Source organism: Terrapene carolina, unplaced genomic scaffold (assembly GCF_002925995.2).
Source record: "Terrapene carolina triunguis isolate 2854851 unplaced genomic scaffold, T_m_triunguis-2.0 Scaffold21, whole genome shotgun sequence".
Lineage (NCBI taxonomy): Eukaryota > Metazoa > Chordata > Testudines > Emydidae > Terrapene > Terrapene triunguis.
The window spans coordinates 32,448,520-32,467,088 of NW_020664372.1; the positions used below are offsets into that span (position 1 = coordinate 32,448,520).

The following is an 18,569-nucleotide window of genomic DNA, read 5'->3' on the forward strand; positions in this document are numbered from 1 at the left end:
CCCCCCCCCCCCCCCCGTACCCTAGATCAGGGATTCTCAAACTTTTTCTTTCTGAGGCTCCCTCAACATGCTATAAAAATGTCAGAGCCCAGCAGGGGGTGGGACCCATTTTGGGCTTCAGCTGTAGGGGAGGGGGGGCGCTTGGGCATAGGCGTAGTTTGACTTCTATATCTGGGGACCCCGCACGGCAGGGTCAAGGGAGGCAGTGCAACCTCCACCCCCTGAGTCACTTCAGCAGGACCCCCACCTGTCTGGCATGAGGGGGGAGCGCACAACCAAAAATTATAATTCAAAGGGGCGGGGGGCTCAGCTCAAAAAGTTTGAAAACCGTTCAGGGTGCAGGCAGAAGGATAGGTAGGGGTATTGTGCAGGCAGGGGGATAACTCAGGGTGCCAGGAGGGGGGAGCTGGAGTTGTGTGCAGGCAGGGGTGTAGCTCAGGGTGCAGGGAGAAGGGTAGTTATGGGCTGTTTGCGGACGGGTGGACTTTGGTCTGACCCGGTATGGCCGTTCTTATGTTCTTATGGGTGTAGCTCAGGGTGCAGGGAGCGGAGTACCTAAGGGCTCCATGCAGGCAGGGGGTAGCTCAGGGTACAGGGAGAGGGGTAGCTAAGGGCGATGTGCAGGCAGGGGAGTAGCTCAGGGTGCAGGGAGGGGGGTAGCTAGGGGCTTTGTGCAGGCAGGGGAGTAGTTCAGGGTGCAGGGAGGGGGGTAGCTAAGGGCTGTGTGCAGGCAGGGGAGTAGTTCAGGGTGCAGGGAGGGGGGTAGCTAGGGGCTTTGTGCTAGGAGGGCCCCCCACTGTGGTCGCTGCTCCCCGAGGGCTCTGCCAGCCATGGAGCTGGGTCCCCCCACTCAGGCGGCTCTTACTGGCTGCACGAGCAGTCAGAGGGGGCTGGGAACTAAGGAGCAGCCGCAGCCCCACGTGCCAGCAGCAGACAGAGGAGATGGGGCAGGACCACACCACCCACTCTGTGCTACCAGCCAGGGCAGCAGCCCAGCCCCACATTGCCAGACTGTGGCTTCCTGCCTCCAACCTGCCCAGGGGGCAGAGCCTCAGGGGGTCAGGGAGAGGGGGTGGGGATGGAGCTCTGGTTACTGCACTGCTGTTCGGGGGGGGAAGCGGGGGGAGAGAGGCAACGTCCTCGTGCCTCTCCCAGACTCCACCCATGGGCTCGGGTCAGGACTCTGGGGCTTGCGGACCCCCTGAAACCAGCTTTAAACCAGACCCCCGGTTGAGAACGACTGCCCTAGAGTGCCTCTATCAATAGTTAATATTATTGGGAATGGATGGCCGCTGATGGATCATGTATTGCATCCGATGCCTGCTAGCCAGGATAAAAAATAACGGTTCTGCCATTTACCCTTTGCAATCTGAAGGAATCATACTTGTGTATAGATCTAAATGTAACATGACAATCAACTTGCTATTTAATAATTTCTCAAAGTGTGTAAAGGTATGTAATCTTAAATACAAAACTTCAAAAAATTGGCAGTGTTGCTGTGGGTTTTTAAAACATTGCTCACTTTTCAATCCTGTGTTTTCCTTGATTTGAAAATGTTAATGTTAAAATTTTTAGCTGTAAAGTGATTTTCTCAATGATACCATCCCATGGAAATGTGCATGATCCTGTTATGGTTTGAAGTTGTCAGTAAGGAATCAGTTAGTGCCATTTCTCTTAGCCTTTTCTCTTATCTATTTTATTTCATTTTGTTGGGTCTAGATAGTTAGTTGATGTGAAAATGAAAAAAGTGGAAGGAAAAAAATCTGACTCAGTTTCACAATATCGTATTCAGATTTTTGTTCCAGGCCATTTTATGATCCACAAATGGGCTGCTTGAGAAAGGGTTGGCTTTGTTCAAAGTATGGGAGAAGGGGGGGGGGATTATCTATCTTACCTTTTTTGATTCAGAAATTCAAACTTTGACCAAGTTAAATTCCAAAATTTTTATTTTCAAAATTGAAATTTTTACACCCAAATAGGACCAGAGATGTTTTTCATGAAATTACACTTTGTTCTTCAGTGACCTTAGGCACAAGGTAATGGGTCTGTCAACATGGCAGACTTTACTTAGAATACATTTTGCATTTATTGTCTGAGGATTAACCCTTCTAAAGTTATTAGAGTATAAACATGTATGTTCAACAAAGGTGCAACCTGTATCTCTCTAGTTTTATTTCTTCATAAATAGTAGTAAATGGTACTTTAATATTGGCAGAGACTAAAGGGAAAAGAATAATCAAGGTATGAAATTCAGTTTTCTAGACTTTGACTAAATCTTTTAGAAGCTAGTATCTAAGCCTCCCTTTGAAATAAGGATGTAGAGCTCAGCATTCTTTGCAGTCATGCTGTTAGTTTACATCACATACATTTTGGTCTCTTGGGCACATCTAGTTTTTTTTAAGTTATTTTCACTCTGCTTGTTGCTCTGTGTTGTTTTGATCAGCATTTTAGATTTATTACGAGTGTTTTAATTAGTATGAAGTTTTCAAATATGAACATAAATCAAAATTTGACCTGGTTGAAGCTTTCCAAAAATTTTATCTTGGGAATGAAACGTCATTCATAAATAATAAATACTTTTACAATCTGTATTGGGGTAAAATCCCCCCCTCCACAGAAAGCTCACGTAAATGGACTCTTCATGAGCAAACTACATGGGAGTTAAGGTTGGGAATCGTTGCTTAACCTATGGACAGGGTGTGACAATGCCAATAGACCCATAGCCACTGTTCCAACCTCTGGTCTTAAACAAGATTGCCCTAAAATCTTAGCTCTTGTATGGGTGTTTTGAAACTGGCAAGCTTGGATGTGGTGATGCTTGTGGGATTCTAGTAACGTATTGATGCATGGTGGGAATCTCCAAGGGAATATGGTAGAGGTCTATAAAATCATGACTGGTGTGGAGAAAGTAAATAAGGAAGTGTTATTTACTCCTTCTCATAACACAAGAACTAGGGGTCACCAAATGAAATTAATAGGCAGCAGGTTTAAAACAAACAAAAGGAAGTATTTTTTTCCCATACAACACACAGTCAACTTGTGGAATTCCTTATCAGAGGATGTTGTGAAGGCTAAGACTATAACAGGGTTCATAAAAGAACTAGATAAATTCATGCAGGATAGGTTCATCAATGGCGTCCCTAGCCTCTGTTTGCCAGAAGCTGGAAATGGGCCACAGGGGATGGATCACTTGATGATTACCTGTTCTGTTCATTCCCTCGGGCACCTGGCATTGGCCACTGTCGGAAGACAGGATACTGGGCTAGATGGACCTTTGGTCTGACCCACTATGGCTGTTCTTATGTTCAAGCTTCACAGTAGGTTTTTGGAGAAAGAGTTGTGATACTAGACAGTCCTCATGGAAGGAGGAAGGAGTCAAAGTACAGTTCAGAGCAAGCTCAGAATATGGTGGGTGAAACTTTGCCAACTCCCCTTCCAGGATGGGACTGGGCAGTGGAAAATCTCATAATCTGATGACCTGGGGGCTCTTTCCACAAATATTCCACTCACTCCTCCCTGAGCATGTTATTTTATTTTATCAATTTATAGAGCACCATCTGCAATTAATAAACTGTTATCATACATTCTGATCTCAAAGTAAGTTTGATTTAGTACATATTACACTATGTAATTGAGTATGCAGGACAAGATGTGTGCTTGGCAGGGGAATATATAAATAATAAATTGCAGAGAATTATTTTGATGCAAAGCCCGTCCATCTTGACATATAAATACTAAAGAACTACATAATCTGAACCAGATGTAGAATTAACAATGAAATAATTTACTTTAAACGAAAGATAAATAAGTAACCAGTTGCTGCAAAGGGGCATGTTATCACATGACATCCCTGTAGGACAGGCTTTTAAAAAAATTAATTATTTGTACTTTCACCTTTTGCTAGTTGACCATTCTAGAATAATAAAGCTTAATGTGTCAAGTTTTATTTCTCTATTATGAAAGTCTATAAGCTAATTGTCTACTATATGCAGATAGCACAAATTCAAGTAGAGGATTTCTAGTGACTCTTTTAGGGGTGGAAAAGGAGGTAAAAAGAAATAGTTCACTTTCTGACTCTAATTTTCCATTATTTGTTCCTATATGCTTTAAAATGAGAGTCCCTCTATAAGGCTAAACTTTCCAAGCTACATCAGCTGGTATTTGCATGTGCAAAATAGTTCATTACAAATCTCCAAGTGCCCTTTGTTTGCTTGTAGATGTGGAATTTGTGCATGTGTAACATTTGCATGCTCTGCTTAGGAGCCCATGTTTGAGGATGTGGCTTGTCAAGTTCCAGTGATGCAAGCAAATTACACAATGATTCTTATTCGTTATAATGAGGCGATGCTTTAGATGAGTGACATTAGTTGTGTGACAAAATGGGAACGTGCCGCCTGTCCCTAATGTTGTAATGAAATCTGACTTTCTTTTCATGTGGTTTGAAAGTTGCTCAGTTCTATGTAGGTCATTTAAATCCATTTTTGGGTGATAGTTTTTGCCTTAGGGAGGCTACTGGGTTTGTGTGACAGAACTGTTAACCACGCTTGATTTTTCCATGCCTTGTGACTAAGGGAAAGCTTGAACTGGATGAATTCAGCTTTCTATGCCATTCATTAGTGTTATGTATTGTAAAAGCTGCCCTTTCAATGAAAACGACCCGTTCCTTTGGTACCCAGACTTATCTGTGCAAATGTTGTGATGGAGCTTTGAGAACAAGGTCTTTGAGGTCTCATGGGGTCTTGCAGCAGCCAGAACATGCAGAAAGCAGGAAAGGCAAGAAAGGTGATTATTAGAGAATGCAGGCATGATGGTGAGATTAGGAATTCAGAAGTGCTCTGGAGAGGCATTGTAATACTTATACTTGTAATACTGAGCACTTTATAGAACTTTATATCTTCAAAGTGCTGTACAGACATTTAATCCTCACAACTTCCTTGTGAGGTAGGTAAGTAATACTGAAAGTTTCTGGGGGCAGGGCGACACAGAAAAATGGCATTTAGATCTCTGTGAACCAGGTTTAAAAAAAATGCTTCTCAAAGTAGAGCAAAAATTCTGTATACAATGACAGTCATCACTGTTTATGCAGACAGGAAAGTCAACTAAAGGAGAAGTTGAATATATTTAAAATGACTTTTAATAATATGTGCATGTCTAATAGCATTGCATCGCACCAGTAAAGTTTTGGAATGATTTAAAGCAAAGTAGGTGAATCTGGTAACTCATCTTTTTGAGTACGGCTTTACAGCACAGATATTTACTGTTCAATGCATTTTGATTTCCTGGGGGTACTGCTGAATATTGATTCTTAAAAATGTTGAAATATTTGCTGCCTTTTAAATAATTTTTTTCCAAAAAATCAAGTGATCTGTGTACAGGTTAATATTATTTAGTCGTCAGCTATTCAGGCAGTTATTACGTCATGAAACAGAATGTACATTCAGAATATTTGCTGTGTCATAGAGACTACCATGGTATTGAGGCTTTTTTCAAGTCTCCTGCAAATTTCTTTCACTTTGGTACTGGAGCACTTTATAAAATGGTTCAGTGCTTCAGCAGGCTGTCATGTTCTTGTTATTGGTTCATCTCCTTCCTTCCCCTCCGCTTTGGAAAGTTTTGTGTGTGTACATACTGTTTTATGGGAAAGCCATGTTGGAAAAATTAATTTTGGAGTTAGCCCTGAGAGGACAAATGGCTATATGTATTATACATTTTATTTTAGCACTCTTTTTGTTATATTTTTGCATGAAACCTTGTTCACTTTTGTTTGTGATTCTGTAAGGGTCAGCTATTGTTTTATCTTTGTTTAGTCCCTTTCCAAATACATTAAAACTAATAAGTTTATTCCCATTTACAGTTTGTCCACTACTGTTGTACTGTATGTGCTAGCTGCCCAATTAATAGCTAATGCTTTCTCTGTGGCATTCCTCTGACATGGTGTCTTGAAGAATGGAGACATTTTAATCTTTGGGTCAGGATTCAGAGTTCCAACAAGAGAATGAACTCGAAAGTGGTCTCTTTTCCTTCAGATGAATAGAACCATTCAGAGAATAAAGCAGAATTCAATGACACCAATGAAAGAAACAGTGAATTCTTCCTTTTAAATAGTTCAGATGTCATTTGTTTCATCAGGTTTGCATTTAGTCATGAATGGCTTTTTTATGTCTTAAAACAGAGTATAGACTACAACAGTGAATAATGCATTTAGTGCAGTCCTTATTATAAATGATAAAATTAGACATTAATATAGACAAATATAACACAAAAGAGAGAAGGTAATGTGGCATCTTACATGCAATGCATTAAAAGTCACAGAACTATCCAGAACACATCCATGTTACACTGGTATACATAAAGTAAGAACAAATCTAATTGTGATTCTGTAAGGCAGAAAAGCTTAAAAAATGGCCTGTTTCACAGGACAGGCATTCTGTTGCTGAATCGCCAGTGAGTAAAATCAAGTTCATGTTCTGTACTGTGCGTGTCTGTTGACATTTTGGAGACAATTAAACCTGTCTGAAGGGGCTACAAAACTGTGGTTCCTTAACAAAGGAGGGCCTTCTACTACAAATGCATCAGGTCAAGGAAACAATGCCATGCTCTGGGTGTCCCTAAACCCCTGACTGCTGGATGGTGGGGTAGATTCCTTGATAAATTTCCATGTTCTGTTCACTCCCTCTGAAGCATCTTGCACTGGCCACTGTTGGAAGACAGGAACTGGGCTAGATGGATCATTGGTAAGGCTGCGAGTCTGTCATGGAGGTCACAGATTCTGTGACTTTTCATGACCTCCGTGACTTCTACAGTGGCCGGTGCTGGCTCAGGGGCTGCCTGAACCGAGCAGCCCCAGGGCCAGCAGCAGCAGTTTGGGTGTGTGGGCTAGGGGTAGGGGGGTGCTTTTCTCAGGGTGGGGGGGGCACTGTCTCCCACTCGCATGGCCCTGCAGCTCCTAGGCGGAGGGGCCAGGGGGCTCCGTGTGCTGTCCGCGCCCACATGCCCGGCCCCCGCAGCTCCCATTGGCTACAGTTCCCGGCCAATGGGAGCTGTGCAGCTGGCGCTTGTGGCAGGAGCAGCGTGCTCCTCCGCTGTCCCCTCCGCTACCTAATTGCTGCAGGGGCGTGTGGCGGAGCCGGGTAGGGAGCCTGCGAGCTCCGCCAAACCCCCCAGCACCAACAGGGTCCCAGGCTACCTTCCCCAGCACCTGCGGCGCCTCAGGACGCACCCCCTCCCCGAGCACCCACGCGCGCTCCCCCCCCCCAGTTTTAGTTAGGGGTATATAGTAAAAGTCATGGACAGGTCACGGGCTGTGAATTTTTGTTTATTGCCCGTGACCTCTCATTGACTTTTACTAAAAATACCTGGGACTAAAACGTAGCCGTAATCATTGGCTGTTCTTATGTTTTTAGAACTGAGCAGAATACATTTTAGGATATTTTGGGGGATATCTTTAGAGGAGGTTGCCTAATAAAGAATGATCTCCTGTATACATTTCAAGTTATTCTAAATTACTGCTGTTGATTTACATGTGGTAATATGATGTAAAAAAACAGCATGTGCCAGCCATATTGTTTGTCTTTGTTTTATGTCCGAAACTCTGGTAACTTTTCTGCAGTAGTTTACTGCTGTTACATTCACATTCAGTCAACATGCTGTAATGTATTTTTAAACAGAATTATCTTAAAACAATCACGTTGTCTATTTAAAATTTACCCGCAGTCCTCCTAGACACAGAATTGCACTTCCAGGTAAACTCAGTAACAGATTTCGAGTCAAGATTAGGTGACTGCATTGGTCTTAATCATTAAGATTGAGGAAATAATCCCAGTAGAAAAATAGATGGCAACAAGGGACTCAAAAGACTAGTGCTCACTTCTGGTACTTTTTGTAATTTTCTGATAACCCCTCAACCGTTTTAAAGTGTATAGAAGCAATAATATTCTCCTACTTTGAAAAAGCTCAGTGTGTAGGTATTTAAAATCTACAGGAAACATTGTTGCTAAGTATAATGAAACCTTCCTTTGGATTTACTCCTTTTATGGTACATAGACATCTGAAGGAAAAGCGTTTTTCAAACAGTACCTGATATAAGTTTAATAGCTGCACTGTGTAATATTTAACAACTCATTGTCAGTGTGTGAATCTAATTATTAGCTCTTTGTGTAAGTTTTATGGTCTTACAGTATACTTGTTACAATAAATGCTAAAAGGAATATTTCAAAAAAGTTTTAATCTTTTGTAATGTCTCTTTGAAAATAACAAAATAGTAGTCACTAATTGTCATATATTTATTGTAGGTGCTACAAAATATTTTAGAAACAGAAAATGAATATGCTAAGGAACTACAGACAATGCTTTCAAACTACTTGCGACCGTTACAAGTCAGTGAAAAGTATGTGAGTTTTGTTTTCTTTTAAATTAACTAAGGCTTAGATTTTGTTTTTCATATGATCAAAACTTCTGTTTTACAAGCTTTTCGGTTAAGTAGCTGCTTGGCATTGAAATGTTTGCCTATAATCTCTTAGACTTTGATTGTAAGATCATTGGTGCAGGGTCTGGCTTTTTGTCCTCTTTGTCCAGTGCCTAGCACAGTAGGGTCCTGCTCCATGACCAGGGCTCCTAGGCACTATGGTAATGCAAATAAATAATAACAGTAAATATAGATTTGACAACAAAAATTGTGACTTTGATGAAAGCAGAAATAGAAGTAAAGTTATATGTAGGTTGTTTTTTTTTAGTTTGCAGCTGCTTACTGAGCTTTATTTTTCTTGGCTCCAGATTAAACTCTGCAAATACTTCATATTTAATGGGAAACCTGGAAGAAATCAGTTCTTACCAGCAAATTCTTGTACAGTCATTAGAAGAATGCACCAAGTAAGTACTACACAAACAGGCTGCAGAATTAAAAGTTGGGAAGTTCTTTCTTCTGCATATTCTGGGGGACACTGTTGTTTCTGGAAAATGAAACTTTCATTTTTCAGTGCTGTCATCTCAAGGATTGGTTCATCTTCTTACAGCAATCTAGTCTTGAAAACCCCACTCAGCTCTTTGCTTAAGAAGCAGTGGCAGCAGCAGCAGGTTGGGAGTGGGGATGTTGTATTATGTCACTGCATGTATGATGAGGCAAAGCTGAGCAGATGGTACTACTGGTAGAGAAAGAGGCCTTTTATTGTGAGAGAAGGGAACTCTCCCCTTCCTATAATTCTTTATCCTATTCCCTGCATCTGGCTCCACGTCCAAATCTGGATAACTTGTACCAGAGCGAAGAGGGTAAGGAAGAGTTTGGGACTACATGCCGGGTGACAGAGGAATTCTTGCAACAGTGCTCCCTCCACTGGTGTTTGGGGGGCACAGGTATCTCACCCTACTAAGTAGATTTAGTCCTTGGCTTGAATGGGTTAATTAAATTTATAAAACCCTGAGAGAAACTATATCCTGCCTTCTTAAATGCCTCTTTACTTTGTCACTTCACTTCTGTTACCGAGTTCTGTGGGTGCCAATACAATGGTTGCTGAATTTTGGAGGTCACTTAAATGAAATATTTCACATGTACGTATTGTAATTCTTTATGCATTTTGATGGTTAAGATATTATATATCAATTAATAAGAGAGGAGAACACCAATCTCCCTTACACAAGGAAACTCCTTTACCGTATAATAATAACAGTTTGTGGACCTGTGACATATAGATTTGTGTGATGATTTTCAGCATTTAAACTTACATGAAGATAATTATTTAGACTTTTCTACCTGATTTAAACTGTAGTAGACCACCTTCCTGTAATGTCCTTTATTTCCTGTTCTTGCTACTTAAAATAATGCTATTGTGTAATATATTGAGAACATAACGGATGGTGGTAGGTGGGCAGAGGAAACAGTGCCCCAGGACTACAGAAGATTGCAAATATTCCGTATTACATTCTCCTCATAAACACATTGTCAATGCCAACTTGTATTTTCAATTTAATTTTCATCCTAGTGTACTGACTTGAGTTGCTGACTTCCCGCTGTTTCAATACAATCCATCATAACTCCTGTAGTGTAGAAGAATGCCTGCCATGATGTCTTGATTTTTGTCAACTTGCCATGTTGTTTTGGCTGGCAAACCTGCTCTATAAACTGATAGCAGCTTCTAGGCTCAAAATAGGTTTACCATTTTATTTTTTGGCAGGGACCTTAAGGTTTCATCGTTCAGGCACTTCATGTTGCAGTGTACAGTGAAAAGATGTGATGTGCACAAATGACCAAATGCAGACACTCTGCCAGAAATTTTAAATAGTTTTTATGTTATAGTATTGCCAGCCTAAATAATGTGACATATTGACATGCATGAGAATGGAAATAAATTGACTATCACTTCCTCTTTTCAAGTAGGGTCATTTTTTTCTGCCCTTTGAGTTGCTTGCAAAAGGTTCATTGGTTTGTATCTCAACAACAGATATTTTCCAGTGCATTGTTAGGCGTCTTTTCAGGCATCTTTCTGTCCAACTCATTTAATCCTGCTACTGGTGTAAATTAGATTATTACAGAAAACACACGCCTTAGCCGCTTGATAAAGTTGTGGTTTGTTGTAGGATTTTTTTTTGGCATGGCAAAATCTCCAGTGTTTTGGAACCTAATCTTTGCAGGGTAGTTTGTTTTTTTTGTTTGCAGCGTTCTGGAAGGTTCTCTTGTGTTCTATGGAAGGTTTGTCCTCCTTAAACTTGCCTTCAGACACTTATATTACAGCATAGGCAATGCGGTGCCCCACAGACATTTCTTGTCTGGCTGCCTAGGCAGTTGGTGCCATCAGACAGATTCTTTTAGGCTTGCTTCTCTCTTCATCAGGTAAGTGATAGTAAAGTGCAGTATTTGAAGGGATCCTAACAAACCTACACCTCAGGACTCTTCCTAGTGCTAGATTTAAATTAAGTTAAACTATTCTGTCTCTACAGATTTTGCCCAGCTTGTCGTCTCATTTTGGTTTTATTGAATAATATCTAAGGGAAGCGAGAATATGATTATTGGGTGGAGCTGAGTGAGATCCACAAATTGTCTATGAAATACCACTTAACTTTGTGTGTGTGAGAAAGAGAGAGAGAGGGGGGGGGGGGGGGGGGGGGGAGTAGAGGGGAAGGAAGGGCGATGGTTGAAGAGGGATGGCTTTAACTGAAGCCTTCTCATAGTCATAAAGAAAACCTTGAAAATGTGAATTGAATTGTAAACTAATCGAGTTCTTCCTGAGTTTGTAGGCAGCCTAAAACGATAGCTTGGAGAAGTGTGAAATGCCTCCCTACATTCCTCTCAATGAGTTATTAATTGTGAAACCTAAACATGACAATATAAACATCAACATCCAGTTAATGCAGTAGTCCCCCTTTACCTTTTGAGGGTCGCTTCCCCCTTTACCTGCGGGGGGAGGGGGTTCTGGACAGGGGTAAGGGGGCTGAGGCTGGGGCCGCAGCTGGGGATGGGTCTGAGGCTGTGGTGGGGGCTGGCAGCTGGGCCTACAGCCAGGTGGGGTTTTGCCCCCCGTCCCTGCCCCCAGCCTTGGCCCTGGGCCAGGAACAGAGCCGCAGCCAGCAGCCGAGGCTGGGGACAGGGACAGGAACCGGGGACACGGCTGGGGGCAGGACCAGAGCAGAGCTAGGGGCAGAGCAGGGCCCATGGGAGCTGGCCTAGACCCTGCCACGCCCTGCCAGATGTTCCTCTGTGCCCCCAGGGGGGGCACACCCCACAGTTTGGGGACCTCTGAGTTAATGTGTTTATTCCACTATCCCGAACTGCATCCTCAAGTGCCAACAGCCTTACTTAATTGCCAAAACCTCCAGCTTTCCTCTGACATCTTGTACAGGACAATTCTAGGTATTGTCGTAGACAAAACTGTGATGTTTTGAAAACTGAAAATGTGGGGACAGCATAAATTAAATAACAATGGGTCTGCAGTACTGGTTGTATTTATTGTTATATTTAATTCTATAAAAAACTAAATTTTAAAAAAATGTGTCTGAAGCGACCACATTTCTAAGATCTTCACTAGAGTATTGCGGTATCCAGGGTCCTTGCAGCAGAATTTAGGTCCAGTCTTCTGCAAAATATAGGATTTAGTGGCATATAATACTAATACTACTTTCTATGTTGGCTGCCAGTCTAGTCTTGGATATAGCTCATGGTCCTGGGCGTCCAGACTCATGAAAAGATTGTGACTGAGCGAGTGCATATCTCACTTTTAGTCACTATTTTCAAAAACTCAGGCAATAGTGTTCCATTTTAAACCTAAGTAATATAATTGAGGCTATTCCTCATATATATATATCATAATGAATAACAGTAATCTACAGATACATTCATATGTTAGCTTGTATAGTAAATGTGCAACAATGCAGGTTGTGTATTACAGACCTTATAATTCCATATGCAGAATCATAACTCAAACTGTCACACTACTTTAATTAAAAATTTATCTGAAAATAAATTAGCTGTTGTTCTGAGACTTGATACTTTAAAAATTATGTTATCTTGAAACTTCATAGAGCTAAAAAAACCAAACAAACCTTAACATTGTCATTTATAATGGATATATTGTCAGACCCTTAACTGTAACTTTGCTAGCAGAGAAAAATTGTCATTTCTAAAGTCATTTGTGTGTATGTTGTATACATACATCTGTTGAGTATTTTTAATTCCTGTAATTGCTTTTTAATTACAATAGCAAAAATATGAGCATTCTGATGGAATGGCAACTTCAGAATAAATTATATAAAATAACTATCATCTTTATTGGATTTGAACACGTTAATTGCTAATAGCTTCATGTGATGTGGTGACAGATATTAACCGTTGTTCTTCAGACAGCTAAAGGAGATAAAAATGACATGCTCATTATAATGGTTAATGTATTCATTGCTCCTGCAAAATCATAGAAAAATATTAATGACTGATGCATGAGCTAGAAAAGTGAAAGGAAATGGGTTACCAACTGCCTCATATAGTGTGTTGTGTGTTAATTAGCTCATGTCGGTGGGGAATGTATAGTCTAATATTACAATGCCTCTAAAATCTACAGTAGAGAATAATTTAATGGTCTTTTGGTAAAAGTACAGAATGTCTGAGGGGAAGATACAGGTAATTTGATGTCGCTGTGTGGAAAAATTATCAAAAATGTGTCAGTTAAACAGAAAACAATATTGAGAGAGACAGAGAAATCCTTTTTCAGCAGCAATTCAGGGGGTGAGGGGTGGCCTGTTGCCGAAAAACATTGTTAGTGGCATGTCAGTTTCCTGGTAAAGACCAAGCCTATGTGGCTTTGAAATAATGTGAAAAAAATTATGCTGTAGTTCTGATTATTTTTGTTGCTTCGCTATATGTCCTTATACTTGGATAGGAATGTTGATTTTACCCGTATTAACTGTATGACCCTCTTATTAAGAAAATCATCTTCAGTCAGAACTATGTTAACACGAACAAGGAACCTTTTAGTTTGCACCTGCAGTGTCCACTTGGGGGAGTTACAGAGCTGCACTTTGGTGTGCACTGCCATTCACACCCCCTTAGTCCAAGTTGTGGGGCAGTGTAGACTATCCTGAAGGCTACTACTTCTGAACATATTCCCCTCATAATGTTCCAAACATTCTGTTATCTATTTTCATCCTTCCTCCCACCCCACCAAGTTTATATATAATTGTTTTTATATTATTTTCTATTTAACTACCATACCTTAAATGGAATGTTTTTACTTTACCGCAAATCCACATAGGATGCTAACAGGGTGACATATGCTTGTACTCCCACGAGGATGCAGAACTCTGCTGTTGAGTCATCTTGGTATTAGGTGCTTTGAGATTTTTGCTGAGCTCTCTGAAGTTAGATCAGATGCATAGGAGCTGACTCCGTGAGTACTCTGGGGCTGGAGCACTCACAGAAAAAAAATAATTGGTGCTCAGCACTCACCAGCCACCCGCTGAGCAGCTGTTTGGTGGCCCCCACCAATCAGCTGTTTGGCAGCAGGTGTGAGGCGCTGGGGAGAGGGGGCAGGAAGCGGCGGAGCTAGGGTGGGGCCTTAGGGGAAGGGGTGAAGTGGGGGCGGGTCCTTGGGGTGGAGGGGGGCTGGGGCACCCACCCAGAAAAATGGAAGTCGGTGCCTGTGATCAGATGTGTTCAATTAACTCCAGATTAGAAGTATTAGAGGAAACGTGGGTCCAGACAGAAAAAGTGCTACAAGGAAATCCACAAGAACAGCTGTTATTTCTTCAAACGGTTGAGGGATGCACCCCTTTCCCCCAAACGCTAGCTGAGGAGGGCAGACAGGCGTCTCAGTTATTCTCCGAAGCCGTTGTGGCTGTTTGGGGTACTGTCTGTACCATTTTTGAACTGTGCATGACTTTATGAAATTGCATCATGAAATTACTGTCATGGAAAGCCTGTAAGTATCTGGATCAGCCATGAATTAGCAAGGTTGTGTCCTGCTTCTGCCTGGCCAGAGATAATAGTGAGGCATCAGCCCACAAGGATGGTCTGTTCAGAGTAAAACAGGTTGGGACAGTGGGTTTGCTCTAGCTGGGAAAAGATGCTTCCTCCTCTTGTCTGAAGAGAGGGGGATTTGGAAGCAATGCAAAGTTACCAGAAGGCAGAATGAAAGAAGCAGAAGTGTATTAAGGGACTCATAGGAGGGAACTAGGGGAGAGAGCCATTTCGTACCAGATTAAGGTGAGGGAGACACAGCAAGGGCAGGGTAGGTAGGCAAGGGGGTAGAGGACCCTGGATGGTTGCACAAGGGAAGGGTGAAGTAGGAAGTGAGGGACGTTTTATGGTTTCAGATGTTGATTTTTTGTATGCTTTGTACTATCTTGTGCTTTACATGAGTAGGGATACAAAGAGCATAAAGTGGGCAAAGTGTGTGTGCTCTCTGCCTCACCAACTGCTGGGTACACCTGAGAGAGTTCAGCTGTAAACCAGAAGCTTGCCACCTTTGGGGTGCAGTTCTGGGAGAGGGGTGTGTTTAAATACCAGGGAGTCTGAAGCACAGGCACCGACTTTCTGATTTTCTGAGGGGTGCTCCACCCCCACTCTGTCCCCGGCCCTATCCCCACTCCACCCCTTTCCCCTCTGCCCCCTCCCCAAGCACGCCCCGCTATAGATGAATGGTGCCTCCCCATACGGGGGGTGGAGGGGGAGAGCAATCTAAAGGGGAGGTCACATGATCGGTCATGCATTCCCGTCCCACCCCAAGCAACCCCCACACACCCAGCCCGGGGCCACCGCGCTCTCCCCACCGCACGTTACCTGTAGGGGGCCGCTCTGTCCTCCCGCTGCGCCTGCCCCCCCAGCATCTTCCGCTGCCCTCCCTGGTGGGAGGGAGTCTGAGCGGGGAACTGCCAGTTTGGGGCAGTGATTGGGCTCTGTCCAGGCTCCAGGAACTTGGAGATCCAGAGTGGCAGAGGCTCGGATTCCCATCACAGCAGTCCTGGTAGGCAGTGGTGCTGGAACTAGTGCTGGGGTCGCTGCTGCACCCCCTGGCTTGAACTAGTAATAAGACACCAAATACATGGTTTCCATCATCAGCACCCCCACTATCAAATTTGTTCCTGCTAGTAGGTGGCCAGGAATGGGGGCTCACTAGGCTCTGTGACAGTCAGAAGTTTTTGTTTTTCTGTTTAAATAGGTTCAGTCTCCGGTTGTTATGGTTGTGGGGGAAAAAACTTTAAAATGTGAACTGAGTGCAGCTTATGCGGCTGCATCTTCCGGAGTTTGCGGAATGCCTGAAATAACAGCTCCATTCATTTAGGGGGGGTTAGCTCACATGCCGGTCTTAAGACTTTTAATGTCTACATTGCTTTGATAAGAAGTGAAGTAGTCAACGTATACTATACAGATCTACACATTTCAGTCTGAGTAACTGCTTTTTTAGGGTTGGACTTTTAACTCCACACGTGGCCCTGAAATGGGGCACAGTTGGTTTTATTTTCCTAAAGGAGGGGTCGATTTTCAAAAATTTGGGAAACACTGGTTAGGCTGTAGTACGTTTTGTAGTGTTTAGTTATCATTAAAGCCATACTCTGAGAAGTGCGTGGTGTGCGTGTCTATGTGTATGTCAGTGTAAATGTTTGGGGTTTTGTAGTATATGTTATCTTTCATTGCAGGATTGGGATGTTACTTCTAACACCAGGAAGGTGACCCACTGCTAATCACTGTTTTCAGAAACAGGCTTCTTAACTGCTGCTGTTGATAGGACAAAATTGTTTTTAGCACCATTACAGAAAACATTTTTGAGATTTGGTGAAAATGATGTTCTCCCTATGCTAGCTGTTAAACTATTGTCAGCGCTGGGCCAAATGTCAATAATGGGTCATTTTCCTAATGCTTACCAGAGAGCCTGTGTTGCTTTGGAGTAATAGGAAATTCTGAATTTTAACATTCAGTTCCATTTAACTGACATTTTTAAAAGCTACAGAATATATAGCCAGAGGAAAAGTGTTACAGACTATTCATTTCACTCTGATTAAAGAGCCATACAGTAACTTTATTGTGTTTTAGTCTAAATCTTTCCCCATAGTGCTGTAAACTTACACAGCATGTTAGACTGGAGCAAAGAACATGTCTTAAAGAGTTTACAAGCTGAGTGAGACAAGGTGTACAATTCAGGGGAAGACACGTTTCTCAGTAACTGTTCAGGGAAATGGAAGATTATTGATGAGGAGACTGCTGGAAGAAGTGAGCTTAAGTGTCAAGAGCAAGCACATCTTGTAATGATGATGAAAAATTTTACCCCATCTACAGCATCAGTAAAGCTTTTAGCACCAGTTCAGGAGAAACCAATTTATTTTGACAACCACTTCCAACAGGTCAGTTTTCTAGTTGAGACAAAATTTAATTTTCCAACTATTTTTTTAAATTGAAAGTATAGCATTTTCTCCCAGAATAACAACGCATGCCTGTCAATAAAATGTATACTTTTTAGGAAGGATGTAAATTATTATAATATTATTATTGCGAGCAGGCCTGATGGTAGTCAGTGAAGGAAAAAAGAAATTGGACTGGTGAATTTGGACTCTTCCCTCCTAATTCCCATCAATGTCTATTTCCTCAAATTGAAATGACTTTACTGTTGAAAGGGAGTTAGTATAATTATTCTGTTGCTCATTAATATTTTCCAGGGATCAAACTAGTGAATATTAATATTGTGAAGTGAAATATTCAAAGTAAGGAAGTGACAAAGATAAGATTACCCACACAACCTTAACTTTGCCCCCTTTGTGTGTCTGCATTATTAGAATTCAGGGCCTGATTCTTCACTGGGTTACCCCAAATTTACACTGTTAACTTCAAGGCATGTACACTCCAGCCCCTTGCTAATAGAAATTTGAGAGATAATTATGCAAAAAAATTATTAAAAGTGTATTATGCCTGTATGTGATACAACTGTTATATCTCTCTGACATACCTAAACAGATCTTGACCAAGACATTGTGAAAAGCAATTTTCCTCCTACAGGGCTGAATCCCTGACAAATTTCAACTTTGTTTCCCATGCTGAGGCTAAAGTAATTAAAAAAAAAAAAATCTCTTTTAAAAATGGCTAAATTGTTTTTGTTGAAACTTTTCAGCCAAATTCACCTTCACACAGAAACCAAACATGGGAAATTCCAGCCTAAAAAGTAAACGATTGAAAAGGTTTATGAGCAACTGACAAAGGCCTTATCTACAATAGAAAGTTGTACCGCTTTACAACTTGTTGTTAAAGCAGTACAACCCTGCTAGTGTAAACGCCGTTATATCTGTGTAAAGGTGCTTTATACCAGTATAACTATTCCACTGAGGGGAGAGGGGTAACTATACCAGTGTAAGGCACCTTTATGCTGGTATAGCTACATCCATACTAGGGCTTGTCCAAGTATAACTATATTGGCAAAAATATCACACCCCTGACCAACATTATCATACCAGTACAACTTTGATGTGAAGATCCCGCCAAAGACTACCTTTAATGATAAGTAAGACTGCGAGTCTTTCATGTGAGGTCACAGATTCCAGCACGGACTGCAGCAGCAGCAGGGCCCCTGGCCGCCCCCTGCCCAGAGCAGCAGCAGCGGTGGCAGGGCCCTGGGCCATTCCCCCACCCGGAGCAGCAGCACTGACGGTGGGGCCCCAGGCCATTTCCCCCCCCCCTCCACCCCAGCAGCTGCGGGCCCTGGAGTGCCCCCCCACCCCGATCAGCAGTATCCCCGGAAGCACGCGCGCACACACAACACAACACACCCCAGCACCTAAGATTTAATTAGGGGTATTTTTAGTAAAAGTCACGGTCAGGTCACCAGCCTGTGACTTTTTGGTTATTGCCTGTGACCTGTCCATGACTTTTACTAAAAATACCCATGACTAAATCGTAGCCTTAATTATAAGTGTCACTATACATTCTGCCTACTGTATGGTGACATAGCTTTGCGTGGCAGGATATGGAGATTACAGGGTAGAAGCACTGGGAGAGGAAGATATTCGTAGTTACTGATTCTAGGATAGACTGATGGTTGTAGAGTAATTTTAAATGAAGTGGGTTGAGGTCACATTTCTCAAAGTGTAACATGTTCTTGCTGCTTAAG

General features: G+C 42.1%; 1 protein-coding gene across 3 annotated transcripts in view; it reads left to right on the top strand.

Annotated features, from left to right (window-relative positions):
• Positions 1–18,569, top strand: part of ARHGEF7 (Rho guanine nucleotide exchange factor 7) — a 207,814-nt gene that overhangs the window by 127,971 nt on the left and 61,274 nt on the right. For all 3 annotated transcript variants that reach the window (XM_026647573.2, XM_026647565.2, XM_026647572.2), the window contains exons 7-8: positions 8,292–8,386; positions 8,773–8,868. In XM_026647573.2, the coding sequence (XP_026503358.1) occupies positions 8,292–8,386; positions 8,773–8,868 (191 nt within the window). The remainder of the gene's footprint in view (positions 1–8,291; positions 8,387–8,772; positions 8,869–18,569) is intronic.